General features: G+C 49.3%; 1 protein-coding gene and 1 long non-coding RNA gene across 3 annotated transcripts in view; one reads left to right on the top strand and one right to left on the bottom strand.

Annotated features, from left to right (window-relative positions):
• TRPM8 (transient receptor potential cation channel subfamily M member 8) overlaps window positions 1-18,734 on the top strand; it is a 102,064-nt gene that overhangs the window by 11,893 nt on the left and 71,437 nt on the right. For both annotated transcript variants that reach the window (XM_017337530.3, XM_070071495.1), the window contains exons 3-6: window positions 6,458-6,531; window positions 10,735-10,891; window positions 11,260-11,437; window positions 13,554-13,726. In XM_017337530.3, the coding sequence (XP_017193019.2) occupies window positions 6,458-6,531; window positions 10,735-10,891; window positions 11,260-11,437; window positions 13,554-13,726 (582 nt within the window). The remainder of the gene's footprint in view (window positions 1-6,457; window positions 6,532-10,734; window positions 10,892-11,259; window positions 11,438-13,553; window positions 13,727-18,734) is intronic.
• On the bottom strand, window positions 9,650-11,438 carry LOC138849148 (uncharacterized). The gene is made up of 2 exons (XR_011387553.1): window positions 11,326-11,438; window positions 9,650-10,872 (listed from the first exon to the last, which is right to left on the bottom strand). It is a non-coding gene; the product is annotated as an uncharacterized lncRNA (long non-coding RNA).

Below are 18,734 nucleotides of genomic sequence, written 5' to 3'. Positions count from 1 at the left end.
ACGTGGCTCCTCCCGCACGTCTCTGCCCACTCCCAGGCCTTGCTGACCCCACATGTGGCTCCTCCTGCACGTCTCTGCCCACTCCCAGGCCTTGCTGACCCCACATGTGGCTCCTCCTGCACGTCTCTGCCCACTCCCAGGCCTTGCTGACCCCACACGTGGCTCCTCCCGCACGCCTCTGCCCACTCCCAGGCCCTGCCCCAAACTCTCTGCGTCAGGAAACAAAGATTTTGCTCCCGTGTCTCACCCGAGTCCTGGAACCGTGAGCACTGAACAGTGGGCAGGGGCAGCAGTGGGTTCGCCAGCCAGCACCCCCTCCTCTCTCCTCCTTGAGCCCAAGCACGAAGCGCCTCCAGCGGGCCCTGCATATGGCCCCTTGGCCTCTGGCAGTGGTGGCCAGGAGGTGGCCGGCGGCTGGTTCTTTTCTTTCCATGGCCTTGGCAGTCCCACGGGCCCCCCACCCTGGATGCAGGTGGCTCTCATAGGCAGACTGCGGAGACCACCCACTCAAGGCGTCCTGTTTGCCCCCCCGGCACACTCCCACCTCTGCCAAGGGCGTCTTCAGAGGCATTTTCAGAAGGAAAGCAGTTTTTTCTTCTCCCTCTGCCATGGTCACTGATCTCACAAGCTCACAGAGCTGCTGAGTTTCCCTCATTCAGTGGGCAGAAAGTGCTATGAGGAAAATGCCCTCATTCAGTGGGCAGAAAGTACTATGAGGAAAATGGGCATTGAAGATTTTCAAAATGTTTGCATGCATGTGCACATAGAAGTGAGTTTTGCTATCTAAATTGTTTTTAAAGATTTATTTATCTGTACATCAACAGTCGGGACAAGGGCCGATCAAGTCACTGCTTCTCATAGTGTCCGTTTCACTTCAACAGGTGTCCTTTTTGGTGCTCGGTTAGTTGTCACTGATCAGGGAGAACATATGATATTTGTCCCTTTGGGACTGGCTTATTTCACTCAGCATGATATGTTCCAGATTCCTCCATTTTTTTTTTTTTTTTGCAAATGACTGGATTTCACTGTTTTTTACTGCTGTGTAGTATTCTATAGAGTACATGTCCCATAATTTCTTTATCCAGTCTACTGTTGATGGGAATTTGGGTTGGTTCCAGGTCTTAGCTATTGTGAATTGAGCTGCAATAAACATTAAGGTGCAGACAGCTTGTTTGTTTGCCAATTTAATGTCCTTTGGGTAAATTCCAAGTAGTGGGATGGCTGGGTCGAACGGTAGGGTTATCTTCAGGTTTCTGAGGAATCTCCAGACTGACTTCCATAGTGGCTTGACCAGTTTGCATTCCCACCAACAGTGGGTTAGTGTCCCTTTTTCCCCACATCCTCGCCAGCATCTGTTGTTGGTAGATTTCTGAATGTGAGCCATTCTAACCGGGCTGAGGTGAAACCTCATTGTGGTTTTGATTTGCATTTCCCTGATTGCTAGTGATCTTGAACATTTTTTTCATGTGCCTGTTGGCCATTTGGATTTCCTCTTTTGAAAAATGTCTATTGAGGTCCTTGGCCCATCTCTTAAGTGGGTTGTTTGTTTTGATGTTGTAGAGTTTCTTGATCTCTTTGTAGATTCTGGTTATTAACCCTTTATCTGTTGCATAGTTTGCAAATATTTTTCCCATTCTGTCGGTTGCCTCTTCACTTTCCTGTTTCTTTTGCAGTACAGAAACTTCTCAATTGATGCAATCCCAAATGTTAATTTTGGCTTTGACTGCCTGTGCTTCTGGGGTCTTTTCCAAGAAGTCTTTGCCAGTATCTATATTTTGCAGGGTTTCTCCAATGTTCTCTAATAGTTTGATGGTGTCAGGTCATAGATTTAGGTCTTTAATCCATGTTGAGTGGATTTTTGTGTAAGGTGAAAGGTAGGGGTCTTGCTTCATGATTCTGCACGTGGAAATCCAATTTTCCCAGCACCATTTATTGAATAGACTGTCCTTACTCCAGGGATTGGTTTTGGATCCTTGATCAAATATAAGTTGGCTGTAGATGTGTGGATTGATTTCTGGTGTTTCTATTCTGTTCCATTGGTCTATCCATCTGTTTCTGTACCAGTACCATGCTGTTTTGATAACAACTGCCCTGTAGTATGTCCTGAAATCTGGTATTGTGATGCCTCTGGCTTTGTTTTTGTGGTACAAGATTGCTTTAGCTATTCGAGGTCTCCTGTGTCTCCATATGAATTTCAGCATCATTTTTTCCAGATCGGAGAAGAAGGTCTTTGGTATTTTGATTGGTACCGCATGGAATCTATAAATTGCTTTTGGATGAATGGACATTTTGATGATATTGATTCTTCCAATCTATGAGCATGGAAGATTTTTCCATTTCTTGGTATCCTCTTCTATTTCTTTAGGATTTTGTAATTCTCATCATAGAGATCTTTAACGTCCTTGGTTAAGTTTATTCCAAGGTATCTTATTGTTTTTGTGGCTATTGTGAATGGGATTGATCTTAGAAGTTCTTTCTCAGCTGTGGTATTGCCTGAGTATACAAAGGCTGTTGATTTTTGTGCACTGATTTTATATCCTGCTACTTTGCCAAACTCTTCTATAAGTTCCAATAGTCTCTTAGTAGAGTTCTTTGGGTCCCCTAAATAAAGAATCATATCATCTGCAAAGAGGGATTGTTTGAGTTCTTCCTTCCCAATTTATATCCCTTTAATTTCTTTTTCTTGTCTAATAGCTCTGGCTAAAACCTCTAGAACTATATTTAATAGCAGTGGTGAGAGTGGGCATCCCTGTCTGGTACCAGATCTCAGTGGAAATGCTTCCAACTTTTCCCCATTCAATAGGATGCTGGCTGTGGATTTTTCATATTGCTTTGATTGTATTGAGGGATGTTCCTTCTATACCCAGTTTGCTTAGAGTTTTCATCATGAAAGGGTGTTGTATTTTATCAAATGCTTTCTCTGCATCTATTGAGATAATCATATGGTTTTTCTTCTGCAGTCTGTTAATGTGGTGTATCACATTAATTGATTTGCAAACATTGAACCATCCCTGCATACCAGGGATAAATCCCACTTGGTCTGGGTGGATGATCTTTCTGATGTGTTTTAGTATTTTTTTGTTCTACTTAATACTATTGGTTGAACTCTGTAATTAACACACAATTATTCTTAGGTGTTTAAATTTAACTGAAAAGTGATCTCTGTTAAATATAAGAGTGGGAATAAGAGAGGGAGGAGATGCACAATTTGGGACATGCTCAAGCTGACTTGCCCCAAATGGTGGAGTTAGAAATGTGCCAGGGGATTCCAATACAATCCTATCGAAGTGGCATGTACCAATGACATCTCACTAGTCAAAGTGATCAATTTCAGTTCACAGTTGATCATACTTATAGGTCTAAGAGTCAAAGGGATCACATAAACAAGACTAGTGTCTGCTAATACTAACTGATAGAATAAAAAAGGAGAGAATGATCCAACATGGGAAGTGGGATACACAGCAGAGTCATAGAATGGCAGATGTCCTAAATAGCACTCTGCCCTCAGAATCAGCCCTTAAGGCATTTGGATCTGGCTGAAGAGCCTATGAGAGTATTTTAGGCATGGAAAGCCAAGACACTCTGGCAAAAAACAAAAACAAAAACAAAACAAAACAAAACAAAACACCTAAATGAAAGATCCTGCGATCCATCGAAGGAGGTACCTTTCTCTGAAGGGAGGAGAGAACTTCCACTTTGACTATGACCTTGTCTAAATAAGATCAAAGTCAGCGAACTCAAAAGGCTTCCATAGCCTTGGCAACTCATGACTAGAGCCTAGGGAGATTACTGATGCCATAAACAAGAGTGTCAATTTGTTAAGTCAAGAGTGTCAATTGTTAAGTCAACAACAGGAGTCACTGTGCACCTACTCCTCATGTAGGATCTCTGTTCTTAATGTGTTGTTCAATGTGAATTAATGCTATAACTAGTACTCAAACAGTATTTTATACATTATGTTCTGTGTGGGTGCAAACTGATGAAATCTTTACTTAATATATACCAAATTGATCTTCAGTATATAAAGATAATTGAAAATGAATCTTGATGTGAATGGAATGGGAGAGGGAGCGGGAGATGGGAGAGTTGTGGGTGAGAGGGAAGTTATGGGGGGAAAAGCCATTGTAATCCATAAGATGTACTTGGAAATTTATATTTACTAAATAAAAGTTAAAAAATGAATTTAAAAAATAAAAAGAAAACTTCTTCTGTACCGAAAAAAAAATTTATTTATCTGAAAGGCAGAGTGATGGGGGGTTGGGAGGGATCTTCCATCTGCTGATTCACTTGCCAAACGGCTGTGAGGGTTGGGGGCTGGGCTGTGACACTGAATGCCCCCCTCCAGTGTGAGAAGTCCCATGCAGGGCGCCAGCACTGTGGCATAGCGGGGAAAGCCCTGCCTGTGGCCCCGGCATCCCATATGGGCGCCGGTTGGAGTCCTGGCTGCTCTGCTTCCTGTCCAGCCCTCTGCTATGGCCTGGGAAAGCAGTGGAAGATGGCCCAAGTCCTTGTCCCTGCACCCACGTGGAAGGCCTGGAAGAAGCTCCCGGCTCTGGCCTGGCTCAGTCTGATCATTGCAGCCACTTGGAGCGTGAACCAGAAGATGGAAGTCCTGTCTCTCCCTCTCTGTAACTCTTCAAATAAATAAATTTTCTTTTTATTTTTAGTAGAATGTGATCAGTGATGTGAAAGTCCCCAAGTCAGCTTCCTGTTGTAACCCCTATCCTGAATTTTGTGTTGCTTATTCTTGCTTTTATTTAGACGTTTATGACTTGAATGTGTGTGTGTGTGTGTGTGTGTGTGTATCTCCCTAAATATAAGCACACTTTAGAACGTCTGTGAAAAATGGAGACAATTTTTGGTACAAATATTTTTGAAATCATGCACAGTTTTTTTTTTCTTTTTAAATACTTATTTGAAAGGCAGAGTCAGAGAGGCAGACAGAGAGAAGCAGCAGTTTTTCCATAATATGCATTTTCCAGCGACGTCTCAAAGACCCCTCACCCGCTGTTTACCTGGATTTGCAGAGCACTGCACTGTGTGTTCCTGGTGAGGTCTGAATCTGAGATTCACCACACAGCTGTGTGCGGCAGTGGCTGCCTCTCACTGCTGTGCCGGGCTTTGTTCATGCAGAACTTGCTGTGTGGAGCACAGTGCCACTGCTCTCACTGTTGGGCGTGAACGCTGGGGCTCCTGGGAAAGCCTTCCTTGGGCCGAGGGGATTCTTCTCTCCCTTGAAAGGCTCCGGGTGAGGACACAGGACTGATGGGGAAACTTGCGTTGGAAGGGTCGGGAAGACTTGTGGTCTCTGACACCCCAGGGCAGCCAGGGAAGAGGTGCTGTGGGCTTCCTTCCAGCCACCACGCTCCTTCAGTGTGCAAAGCTGGTGATGGTCTCCCTGTGGAGGGTAAGGAGCCGGCTGGCTTTGGTGCCCTCAGCCTGTCTTGTGAGGCCGGCCGAGCACGGGGTGGCCTCAGCTGCCCGTGCAGGGTGGCCTGCAGGAAGTGGGTTTGGGCTGCAGGGGGATGGGAAGCCACTGGCAGTCCCATCTCCCCTGAGCAAGAAAGGCCTTGAAGTTGAAAACCCATCGCTGGGCCTCAGTGTGCAGCTGCTCCCAGGGACAACGCGGCCTCCCTCCGTGGGGGATTCTTTCTTAGGATAACCGTATGGGCACGGCTGACACCTCCCCGTGATACTGTACCAGCTCACCCCGCACACACACACACATGCAGCTGGCAAAAGCCCGCTGCTTCCCGTTGGCAGCATTACCGATGAGGTCGAGCCTCCTTTCCTGTTCACTGGTTATTTGCCTTTTGCTGTCCCCCCCAAGGGGTGGTCTGCTTCTTACTGATCTGAATTCTTAGCTATGATGATTAATATATGTTGCAAGTTCCTGTCCCACTTTGAGTAGTGTAGGGATTTTCAAAGCGTTTTTTTTCATCTGTCTCTAGACAGTCTGCTCTGCCAGCGTAGGGGAACTCTAGGCTTCTAAAACCATTCGGTTGTCAGAATTAGGTCCCAGACGCACCTAACCACCTTGTCCACGGGGACAAACACGACTGTGGTCGGAATTTGGGGAATTTGTCTTCTTTTATAGAGCAAGTGGAAGAGGGATGGGACTATGTATTGTTACACTGTTTATGCTAAGCCATCATCCAGTGTTCATAGTCCCTCCAGCGGCCTTGGCACCAAGAACATAATTTGCATGTGTGTAAGGTAAATTATGTGCAAGATAGCTCCAAGAAACTTTTGGAAAAATTTGCATTTTGTTACAAACATTGAAATGTATGCGTGTTTTAGAAGACTCGATGGACCCTAAAATCATGGACAGATGCTGGATGCTAGGAGTGTGTGGCAGATTCTTAAAACCTCTGAAGCAGGCCGGGGTCGTGTTTAGCCTTCATTAATATCAGCAGGGGATATTACTGACGTGTTATCCAATGTGCTTTCTCCAAAGGACTTGGTGAATTTTATCCAAGCAAATTTTAAGAAACGGGAATGTGTCTTCTTTACCAAAGACTCCAAGGCCACGTAAGCTATATTTTTTCCTTCATTTTTTTTTTGCTCAAAATATACATTATTAGCCACCACTGCAACAAAGTCACTGTGCTCACCTGTTTAAGTCGTTTTTGTTTTACAATTCTCAGGAAGGGAGCGTGAGCAGGAAGGTTCCATGCAGGCATCGCTCGGTATCTGCAGGGGGTGGTTCCAGGACCCTCACAAAACCCTGGGTGCCCAAGTGTCCTATAAAATGGCATAGGATTCACGTAGAACCTGCACACATCCTCCTGCGTAATCTAAATTCTCTCTAGATTAGGCAGTATAAAGTTACTATACTGTATTGTCTACTTGTTCCATATAGACACAATTATTTTGTTTAAATGTTTTCACTCTGCAGTTGGTTGGATTGGTGGATGGGACGGTGGACTGTATCTTCTAGCGTTTCCTGTTGTTATCTTGTTTTTAGTCTTTTGGCTTCGGCAAGAGTTGACCAGGTCACTGAGGGGCTGGGTGCCCCCAAGCCCGGGAGCCCCCTGGGCGGCCTTGGCTGAGTGCTGTCAGACAACGCCCCGCGTGCTCAGGAGTCAGAGTGACCAGCTCCTCTGTCAGGCCCTTCTCCCCTCCTTTGTGAGGGGGCCGCCCCTTCTGCTTGACTAGCCATCGGCCGCGAGTCTCCTGTGTTTAGGGTTGCGGATGCGGCCCCAGCAGTTTGCCACACAGAAGCCCCTCAGTCAACGTTGGTGGACGAGTGAGCGAATGGACAGATGGATGAGCACTGCTGACCGTTCTCACAGGGGCCGTGCCCGTGGGATTGACAGAACAGTTCTGATGCCACCTCCCCCTGCTCGGGTCTTCCCTGCCCCTTCTCCTTGGCCTGCTGGACGGAGGAGTCTAGTTACACCCTGACCAGGAGCGGCTGCTGTGGGTTGTAACTTACAACTGACCCCTGCTGAACGGAGGCAGTGCAGAGGGTGAAGGTCCAAGAAGGGCAAGAGCTTCAGAGTTGCCCACAGTTCCAGCCTTGATATGACCTTGACTCACTGTTCTAGTTTTTAAAATTATTTAAATGTCAAAGTCACAGAGAGACAGGGAAAGACGGAGATAGAGACCCATCTTCCATCCGCTGGTTCACTCCCAGGTGGCTCCAACAGCAGGGCTGAGCTTCACCTGAGTCTCCCGCGTGAGTGCAGGGGCCCAAGCGCTTGGGTCGTCTTCCGCTGCTTCCCCAGGCATTAGCGGCAAGCTGGATTGGAGTGGAGCAGATGGGACACAGACTGGCACCCAAATAGGAGGCCGGCGTCACAGGCGGTGGCTTTACCCACTCTACCATAGGCCAGCTCAATTCTCTCCTTAGAACTGAGCTCTCTTATCCTGAAAACCTAGCAAAATACCCTTCCTGGGTTGTGGGAAGGATTGCGTGAGGGCAACACACAAAATACCTTAGTGCCTCAGACAATGAGTCCCCAGACGATGTGTTTCCTTATTCTGTGTGCATTAGAATGAACATCAGAAAGACTAAGGTTTCTAATTTTCCTTGTGTAAACTGACTCGTCAGAATCACTCCGAGTACAAATGCTGGAAGTCAGGTCTCTGCCCTCTGGAAGTTTCGTAGAGGTTTTTGCTGTTAATTTATGTGTTTGGGAGAAAACACAGCTTGGATGAACTCCTTAATCAGTATTTTCTGCATCTCTGCTATGTCAAAGGACTTTGTATGCTGGGTTGCTCACACTGCAACCCCTCTGCAAAGCAGCTGTCCACACTGTTTGGCAGAGAAGGCAAGTGAGGCTGAGAGGGTCAGCAGTCCACCCAGGGTCACGTGGGAGAGGGAGGAGGGACCGGAACCGTGGCGCTCTGACTCCAGGTCGCGCCAACTTTCTCTGCAGCTGTTTCCCTTTCTAAGAATGGCACTGCTTCAGGCAGACCAAATCCATCAACACTTTCTGTTCAGATACTCAGTCTCACGGGCTCAAGTCAATGTGCAGTGTGTGTACACGTGAGGACAGGGCCTTGTGGCCCAAAAGCACAGACAGACCCAGGGCTTGTGCGACGTCAGCAAGACCTTGCCGCCTCACTCCACACTTTTTTTTTTTTTTTTTTTTTTTGACAGGCAGAGTGGACAGTGAGAGAGAGAGACAGGGAGAAAGGTCTTCCTTTGCCGTTGGTTCACCCTCCAATGGCCACTGCGGCCGGTGTGCTGCGGCTGGCGCACCGCGCCTATCCGAAGGCAGGAGCCAGGTGCTTCCTCCTGGTCTCCCATGGGGTGCAGGGCCCAAGCACTTGGGCCATCCTCCACTGCACTCCTGGGCCACAGCAGAGAGCTGGCCTGGAAGAGGGGCAACCGGGACAGAATCCGGCGCCCCGACCGGGACTAGAACCCGGTGTGCCGGCGCCGCAAGGCAGAGGATTAGCCTAGTGAGCCGCGGCACCGGCCGCCTCACTCCACCTTTCCTGTGGGCTTTGCTCATGGTGGCCACAGACAGGACCTGTGATCTCTGCCTTCCGTGTTATCAGCCCCCCACTGTATTGGTTGGGGGCGAAGGGGGCCCGTTCCTAGCAATTCCAACAGGAGTCTTGGGGTGGTCTTCATGGCTCTTACTGGCCTGGTTTGGGCAACGTGACCATCTCTAGACTGACCCCTGGGGCTTGGAGGATGACCGGTGTTGACTGGCCAGCCTAGGGCGGTGGTGTCCAGCAGGACTCAGTGTAGAAAGGGACAGTTCCTTAAAGGGGCACTGGGTGCACTTACCAGCAGCAGGGAAATGGATTCAAGTAAGGGAAACGCACAGCTGTCCACCGTACAGCACTTGGCCAGCCTCTCCAGACCGGGCCACAAAGACTTCTGACTGGCAGGGCTCCCAGCACCAGAAGCGGGGCAGATGCGCGTTGTGGACCATGGGGAAGACCCCGGGGCTTTGGATCTCCCCACACTGATTCCTCTGTTGATCTGTGGCAACAACACTCTGTATTCTAAACTGCCCCATGGACAAGGGAATCAAATGAATGACAGTTAATACTGATAGCTACTTGCAACCTTAGCTGATTGATAGCAACTGCCCAAAGGCTCTCCCGAGAGTCCCCGAGGTCCATGTGTGCAGAACCAAAGTGGGACGAGGGTGAACAGAGCCTGGGCACCACAACCACAACATATACGCTCAGGTTTTGGTTTACTACACCTTTCTGCTTCCTTCTGTTGTCACCTGCCAGTGTTACTCCCGGGTAGGCATGTGTGGGACACTTAACTCGATAGTGCAGGTACCGTGTTCCAGGCCAGCCTGATGTTCCGCATTGTTTCAAAGCCTGACAGGAGAGGGCTTGTGCAGAGGTTAGCTGTGTTTTCTCACCTTGATGCACCTGCCAGCTTGGTCCTTGGCTGTCCCCAAGAGATCCGAGTAACTGGAAGGTCAGAATCCCACCCCATCCATCTTGGTGTGCCCTGAAGGTTGGCTCAGATCTGAGGCAGAGATTTTCAGAATGGTCTGTTGAGTGACTGCAGTACACAGGGAGAGGAGCCGTTTATGTTGGGGCTGGCGCTCTGGTGCAGCAGGTTCAGCCCCCGTCTGCAGTGCTGGCATCTCATATGGTTGCCGGTTTGAGTCCCACCAGCTCCACTTCCAAACCCAGCTCCCTGCTAACGTGCCTGGGAAAGCAGCGGCAGACGGCCCCTGCACCTACATGGGGGACCCAGAAGAAGCTCCTGGTTCCTGGCTTTGGCCTGGCCCAGCCCCAGCCATGGTGGCCATTTGGGGAGTGAACCAGTGGATGGAAGACCTCTCTCTGTAACTTTTCAAATAAATAAATAAATCTTAAAAAAATAAAAAGCTGATGCCCAGGTGTGGAAAGGATGGGCTCCCTTGCTAGGGAGCGAGTCTGCCCACTGAGTCCAGTCCACTTCAGGTCTGAGAGCAGTGCTGGCTGGGGCACGGGGTCTGTCCCAGGGCCCTGAGAATTAGGAGCTGGGTGAGACGCTGGGTAGGGAGCTTCCAGCCTGCCGAGTCTCGGGCTCATCACGGACGAGAGACTCCACGAGGGCAGGGTCTGAGCTGTCCCCGCTGGGCTCTCATTAGCGAACAGTAAATGACAGGGAAAAACCAAAACCCGGAGTTTGCGCAGAAGCGCATCAAGTCTGTAGCTGAGGCTGGAGGGTGACGCGTGCGAATCCCGCGCGGTTGATTCCGAGAGGGGCGCTGAGCCGCTTCTGCAGGCTGAAGGGACCCGTGCCTTCGTCACACCCAGGGACAGCGTGTGCAAGTGCGGCTACGCCCAGAGCCAGCACGTGGAGGGCACCCAGATCAACCAGGACGACAAGTGGAGCTACAAGAAGCACACCAAGGAGTTTCCCACCGACGCCTTCGGGGACATCCAGTTTGAGACCTTGGGGAAGAAAGGCAAGGTGAGAGCTCTGGTTCTGTGCTCCGGCTGCCCGGCGGGGGTCCCCGGGCGACAGGTGAACTGGGTCCACAGCAGAGCGGGACCGAGAGGCTGCCGGGCGGGGGCGGATCGCCACCCGGGGCCCCGGCCCCATTACGGAGGCGCCAGGCCGGCTCTCTCCACGCCCCGGGTACGAGCCACAGGCTCTCTCCCGCCACCCGCCGCCCGCAGGCTGCTCGCCCCTCACTCCGCACCCAGCACGGCCGCTGGAGGACCCCCCTCGGGGGAATCCGCGCTTCCTACCCCGCTTCACCCGCAGGGTCCTGCGCCCTGCCCCGGGGACGCCCTCCTCGCCCCCGCCGCCTGACCCTGGCCCTCTTCCCCGCTCAGTACATCCGCCTGTCCTGTGACACGGACGCCGAGACCCTGTACGAGCTGCTGACCCAGCACTGGCACCTGAAGACGCCCAACCTGGTCATCTCCGTCACGGGCGGCGCCAAAAACTTCGCGCTGAAGCCGCGCATGCGCAAGATCTTCAGCCGGCTGATCTACATCGCGCAGTCGAAAGGTGGCAGTGGCGGGGCGGGGCTGGGGAGGCGGCGCCCGGAGCGCAGGTCGGGGCGCGGGTGCTTCCGCTCGGGGCACGGGCGCTTCCGCTCGGGGCACGGGCGCTTCCGCTCTGCTCCTGCAATCCACCTGCAGAATTCAGATGCTAGTGGGACCGCAGGATTAATCGTTGTTTCTTTAAAAAGGGGCTCCCGTTGGGAGTAATTTTATTTTTTTTGAATTTCCAATGTTTTCTTTTTGTCCCTTATTTATGTAGAATTTTACCCAGAATATTCTGGCAAAATGAAAGGGAAAGTTTTATTTGATTGCTCTTCAGTATTGAGGTCAATGACGTCATTTGGGACACGGTGGCAGTGACTGGCATCTGGAAGCACCGTGTAAGAGTCTGAGAGGAAAGTAAGCCGTGGCGGCTGTGTCAGCTCGAAATAGCATTACATTTTCTCGGGCCTGCTTTTCTTCTTTTTAAAACTCATTTGAAATCAGAAACTAAGAGACACACAGAAGTCTCCCATTTGCTGGTTCACTCCTCAAATACCTGCGACAGTCAGGGCTGGCCCAGGTCAATGCCAGGAGTCCGAAACTCAGTGCAGGTTTGCAGGTGGGTGGCAGGGACCCAAGGACTTGGGCCTCACCTGCTGCCTCCCAGGTGTGCATTAGCGGGAAGCTGGACTCAGAAGCAAAGACCTCGGCTGTCGGGTGGGGGATGCAGGTGACCCAGCTGGATGTTGAGTGCTGCACTGAGTGCCTGCTCCCTTTGTCTTGTTTATTGGGGGTTGTGGGGGAGGGGGATAATCGTGTTTTGAAGCAATTGAAACCCACAGCAAAGCTGCCTGAGGCATGCTATGGATACCAGCCCGTGCTTCACCTACGCTCACCAATTAGCCTTTTCCCACATTCCTCTTTTCTTGTTCCCTAAGTGCCCTCATCTGCTGTTTCTTAGGGAACCCCTGGAGTGTAAGCCGAGGGCTAGGTTCATCAGCAGGTGTCTCCTGAGAGCTGCAGTTTCCCCTAACCTGATCCAAGGCCCCAAGCCTGGACAGTCGGGTTGACCGATGCTGTCACCTAGCAAATGCTCCATACTCAGATTTTGCTAATTCTCCCAATGTCCTGGAGAGGAAAATCCTTTTTTTTCTCCAGTGGGACTCCAAATCCATTTAGATTTTTATCTTTTCTTCCATATGCAATTGATTTTCAGCTTTTCTTTGTCTTTCGTGCTTGGAGAATACTGGTCTCACTGATGTTTCCTCATGAAGAGATTTAGTTTAATCTAAACTTAACTATTGGAAATCTTTTACAAATATTAGCTCATTGACAGAGCTAAGAAAGCATGTTTCATTTCTGAGAGATGGAACCATATATTTACTATTTTTATTCCTATGCACACATACCTATGATAAAGTGTAATTTATAAATTAGGCACAGCAAGATATGATAACAACAATAATAAAATAGAACAATTCTGACAATATACATTAATAGAGGCCTTTAAACTTACAGACGGGCTGGCGTGTGGTGCGGTGGGTTAAGCCACGGCTGGCAGAGCCTGTGTCTCATATTGGAGTCCAGGTCTGAGTCCCCGCTATTCTGCTGTAGATCAGTCCCTGTTAATGAACCTGGGGCAGCAGGTGATGCCCCAAGTACCTGGGCTTCTGCCACCCGTGTGAGAGACCAGGACGGAGCTCCTGGATCTTGGCTTTGGCCTGGCCCAGCCCTGGCTGTTTTGGGTGTTTGGGGAGCGACCCAGCAGATGGACCCACACAGGGCCTGGGGGCGGAGTGAGCTGCTTTCCGTAGTGCTGCCTTCTGGGCCTGGAGGCTCAGGCCGGGCATTTACTGCCCCTACGAAAATTCCCCTGGAGGTTTTTTAAAGATGCCAATTCTCTGGCTGCACCTCCCAGAGAGCCTGATGCTTCAGTGGGCCCAGAGCCTGTGTGGCCCCAGGAACACCTGTCAGGGTCACTGCCCAAGGACTTCTGTGAGTTCTAGGCTCACGGGCCAGGCCCATTCCCTTGCGTGGCTGCCCGGGCTGGGTATGGTGCTCACGGGGTATGGGTTTCCCAGGGGGTCGGTGAGCTCAGGACCGGCACTTATGTGTTGGCTGCTGTCCCTCGTTGACAGGCGCGTGGATTCTCACGGGAGGCACCCATTACGGCCTGATGAAGTACATTGGCGAGGTGGTGAGAGACAACACGATCAGCAGGAACTCGGAGGAGAACATCGTGGCCATTGGCATAGCGGCTTGGGGCATGGTCTCCAACCGGGACACCCTCATCAGGAACTGCGATGCTGAGGTGGGTCTGCCAGGGGACGTGGGAGAGGGACCGCGGCGTGGTGCTGGGGATGGCAGAATAACCCCACGGCAGCGCCGGCTGTGGGACCTAGAGGGGCCTGGCGAAGGGCTTCCGAGGACTGTGGCAGGCTGGGTGGGACAGCGTGCTTGTCACGGGCACGGGGTCTCCTTGGTGTTAACGATCCCTTCTGCGGTGAGCTCTGTGAGTCACAAGAGTGACCTTGAAAACGTGTGTTTTCACCCCTGAAGTGGACCCCGGAAGACGTCAGTATTCCCCGAGGGTCATTCAGAGGGCTCATCCTCTGCCAACAAGCAAAGCCGGAGCTGAATATGCAAATGTTAAACAGAGACTTCTGATCACGTGGAGTTTCAGAGAGAAACAGTTAAAAACCTGACCAATGAGCATTGGATCAAGCCGGGACTTTCAAAAATGTAATCTCAAATCACTCAGAAAATAAATTCGAATGAGGCCATTACATTTTAGGAATAACATATGTCAATCTATGTTAACATAAAAATGTCCAAAGCTGAAGAGTGAATGCAGAGCCACTCACTTTATTAGTAAAAATAAAGTCGATAAATGATATAATAATCTTAATGACAATGTCTAAGCTTCCAATAATAGCATTCACTTTGCACCAGGTTTAATCCAAGTGTTTTGCATATTAATTTACTCTTTACAGCAAACCTGTGAAGTGTTCCTGTTGCCTTCTCATTGTAGAAGAGACATAGAGAACTGATAAATGTCCCCAATTCACGTGTCTACTAAGTGGCAGATGGCTCATCGCCCTTTAATCACTATACTATCCAGATTAATGAGTTGGAAAAGTAACACCACCAACAATCTCATGGAGAGCAGAAGGAAAAATAATATTCAGTGAAAAAAATTAAATAAGAATATAAAAAATAGAGATATCTCTTTTAATCTTGGAAATGGCTTTAACAATTTAAGGAATAAATAGAACTGAGAAATAAAACTGGATAACATCTTGAGAAAAAGTATGAGGTTGCCACATATGCATTCAAAATGGAAAACCTCATGAGAATTGACTTTTTTCTGTAAAATTATAATTTTGCAAAGTTGATTTAAGAAGAGCTAGAAAATCTGAATGAAAGAATTATCATTGCATGAGGTTAAAGTAAATAAAAAAAATCATCTCCCAGATTACTTTGGGTCAGATGGGTTCAGCCAGAAATAAAAAAAATAGTGTGCTAATTGCTAATTTAAAAAACTATTCATAGCTTTCCAAGAAATACAGAAGCGTGAGATCTTTACAAATTCTGGAAGGTAGCCGGCGCCGTGGCTCAATAGGCTAATCCTCCACCTTGCGGCGCCGGCACACCGGGTTCTAGTCCCGGTTGGGGCGCCGGATTCTGTCCCGGTTGCCCCTCTTCCAGGCCAGCTCTCTGCTATGGCCAGGGAGTGCAGTGGAGGATGGCCCAGGTGCTTGGGCCCTGCACCCCATGGGAGACCAGGAAAAGCACCTGGCTCCTGGCTCCTGCCAGGATCAGCGCGGTGCACCGGCTGCAGCGGCGGCCATTGGAGGGTGAACCAGCGGCAAAGGAAGACCTTTCTCTCTCTGTCTCTCTCTCTCACTGTCCACTCTGCCTGTCAAAAAAAAAAAAAAAAAAAAAAAAAAAAAAAAAAAATTCTGGAAGAAAGCAGATTTCTAGAAAGTCATTTGAAAATATGTCAAGAACATGGAAACTACTTACTATTCACTGTGGGTCCAGGAATCATGCTTGTAAACACATCACTAGAGAATTTAATATTAATGTATTTATTTTTAGAATAGTACTTAAGAGGCAGAGAGAGAGAGACGTGTCCATCTTCCACCCACTGGCTCACTCTCCAAATGCCCACAACGGCCGGGAGCGCCAGGCCGGCACCAGGAGGCAGGAACTCCATCTGGGTCTCCCTTGTGGACGGCAGGGACCGGCGGAGCCATCCCCTGCTGCCTCCTGGGGTGCACATTGTCACGAAGGTGGCACAGGGACAGGAGAGGAACTCCAGCCCAAGCACTTCGGTACGGGATGCCAGCCTCCCTGGCATGTCTTACTGTGCACCAAATGCTTGTCTTGGGATTTTAATACTTAGATGAAGATAGTCACTAAAGTGTATAATAGCCAAGAATTGAACTAAACATACATATCTGGTAATATTCATGGTAGGGAAATCTTCAGGTAGATTTCTATACAAATATGAGGGAAAATTATGGAGCTATTAAAATAATATTTTTCTAAGACGATTGTTTTAGGATTTATTTTATTTATTTGAAAGACAGAGCTACAGAGAGAGGTAGAGGCAGAGAGAGATCGTCCATCTGCTGGTTCAGTCCCCAGATGGCCACAACGGCCGGAGCTGAGCCAATCTGAAGCCAGGAGCCAGGAGCTTCTTCTGGGTCTCCCACGTGGGTGTAGGGGCCCAAGGACTTGGGCTGTCCTCTGCTACTTTCCCAGGCGCATTAGCAGGGAGCTGGATTGGAAGTGGAGCAGTTGGGACTCGAAACGTTGTCCATTTGGGATGCCGACACTGCAGGCCGGGGCTTTAACCCACTGGGCCACAGTGGCAGCCCTTAAAATACTATTTCAAAAGGTGTTCTGATACTATGGAATATATTTATTGTTGACTTTTATCTGTCACCTATCTGTCTCCGTCTGCAGTCTCTCTCTCTCTGTCTTCCCCAGAGAAGAGCTGACTGTGGAGAATGAAGGAAGAGCTAAAATCTCGAGGGTGATTATTACCCGGAATCAAGCACGGTTTTCATTTCCCACTTACATGCTGGGTTTTTACATTTCGTAAAGTAAGCAGGTGTCACTTTTACAGAAGAATGATGGCGCTAGCTTGTGTTCCTTTCCTGGTTTTGCTCCTATTGCTGGGTGACGCAGGGTCGTTGCACAGTGAGCTCTTCTGAGGTTGCGTCTGGTTTTTTGCTTCTGTACTGCTTTCCCTGAACGGGAGCGTTGGGAGTGTTGTACAGCTGAAACCTGCTGTCCTTGATGGCCGCCGTGACGGTCTTCCCGTGGGGCTTTTGCTTCTGACTTCAATGCAGGGTCCAGGCTGGCGGGCTTGGCTGAGTCAGGGCCAGAGCTGGCCGAGCTGGCACGGGGCACCTCACGACCACGAGATGTCGGGCTGGTTTGGGGATCTCTTCCAGAGTTTTGTTTCCTAGCTCCCATCAACTGTTTTTTTTTTTTTTTTCTTGAGTCACTATTACACTTTGAAAATTACAATAGCGTTTTCTATGCCCTTTTAAAAAGGATAGCACAGGCTGATACTCTTTATTCTTGTTTTTCATTTTATTCTTTTGGCTCTTGGTAGCCACATATTTTTTCATTTGAATGTTACAACCCCTTTGCCAAGGCACAATCACTAGACATAACATACAACAACACAACCACACACTCACTGAATAGATTCATGCTAAGCCTGTATGTGACACTGGAAAAACTGAAATTGTTATAATACCAAGACCTCATCCAGTAATATGACCTCTCTCGGGTTAGGCAAATGTATGTCTTTCAGGAAAGTTTCAGTTTTCACGATCAAGTCCTGCATATTTCTTCTTAAGGTTATTCCTGGAGCTCTTATACCTCTAGTATTGTTGTATATGGGCTTTTTTTTTTTTTTAATTTTTTTTTTTTTGACAGGCAGAGTGGACAGTGAGAGAGAGAGACAGAGAGAAAGGTCTTCCTTTGCCGTTGGTTCACCCTCCAATGGCCGCCGCGGCCGGCGCGCTGCGGCCGGCGCATCGCGCTGATCCGATGGCAGGAGCCAGGAGCCAGGTGCTTTTCCTGGTCTCCCACGCGGGTGCAGGGCCCAAGCACCTGGGCCATCCTCCACTGCACTCCCTGGCCACAGCAGAGGGCTGGCCTGGAAGAGGGGCAACCGGGACAGAATCCGGCGCCCCGACCGGGACTAGAACCCGGTGTGCCGGCGCCGCTAGGCGGAGGATTAGCCTAGTGAGCCGCGGCGCCGGCCTGTATATGGGCTTTTTATTCAATTTCATTTTTATTCTTGCTAGTGTGTATGAAAATATTGATTTTTTTTAATTTGACAGGTAGAGTTAGACAGTGAGAGAGAGAGACAAAGAGAAAGGTCTTCTTTCCGTTGGTTCACTCCCCAGATGGCCACCATGGCCAGCACTGCGCCGATCCGAAGGCAGGAGCCAGGCGCTTCCTCCTGGTCTCCCATGGGGTGCAGGGCCCAAGCACTTGGGCCATCCTCCACTGCCCTCCCGGCCACAGCAGAGAGCTGGACTGGAAGAGGAGCAACCAACCGGGCAAGAACCTGGGTGCCGGCGCCGCAGGTGGAGGATTAGCCTAATGAGCCTCGGCGCCGGCCTCTTCCTAATTCTTGCAGTGTTTCAGTAGTCTCTGAGTATTCTGGGTTTGCATCCAGGGCACTGGGAAATGTCACTCGTGTTAAAGCAGCTCCTCCATTAACTGTGCCCTGTCTTGGCTGTACCGTGCAGACAGTGCAGTGTCAGGGGAGAGTGGTGGTTGCAGATTCTGTGACAGGCACCCAGGCTCTCTGACGTCATGATCATGGGGATAGTTTCAGTGAATAGGACTTTGCTAAAGGTTCAATGTACATATATAGATAATGCATCATAAGGCATCATCCTTTTGTTCTAGTTTATATTTTTTATTTTATAATTTTTCAAATTGAGATAATTGTTTTTTGCATCTGGGGTTATTTGATGTAACCTAGTGGACTGGATAACCTGTGGGCTGAGTCTTGGAAGCAACACCAGTTGTTGCTAACTTTCCCTGCTACATTTAATTAGCCAATGGTTTATCAGGCTTTCTTTCTGCCTTCTTATTCATTAGGGGGTTTGGTGTTTGGTTTTTCCTATTGTGGTTCTTTCCTTGTAGAGAGATGGGAGTCAAGGTTCTGGGAGAGTGAGTGAAATGGGGCTTATTCACTCCAGGAACACTTTGCAGGCTGCTCCTTCAAACTCCTGCTTGTGCCTGTCTGGCAGGTAGGACCTCCTCTGTCACATCCA

This window comes from Oryctolagus cuniculus, chromosome 3 (assembly GCF_964237555.1).
Source record: "Oryctolagus cuniculus chromosome 3, mOryCun1.1, whole genome shotgun sequence".
In the NCBI taxonomy this organism is placed as follows: Eukaryota; Metazoa; Chordata; class Mammalia; order Lagomorpha; family Leporidae; genus Oryctolagus; species Oryctolagus cuniculus.
This window is presented reverse-complemented; position numbering and strand designations above follow the sequence as displayed.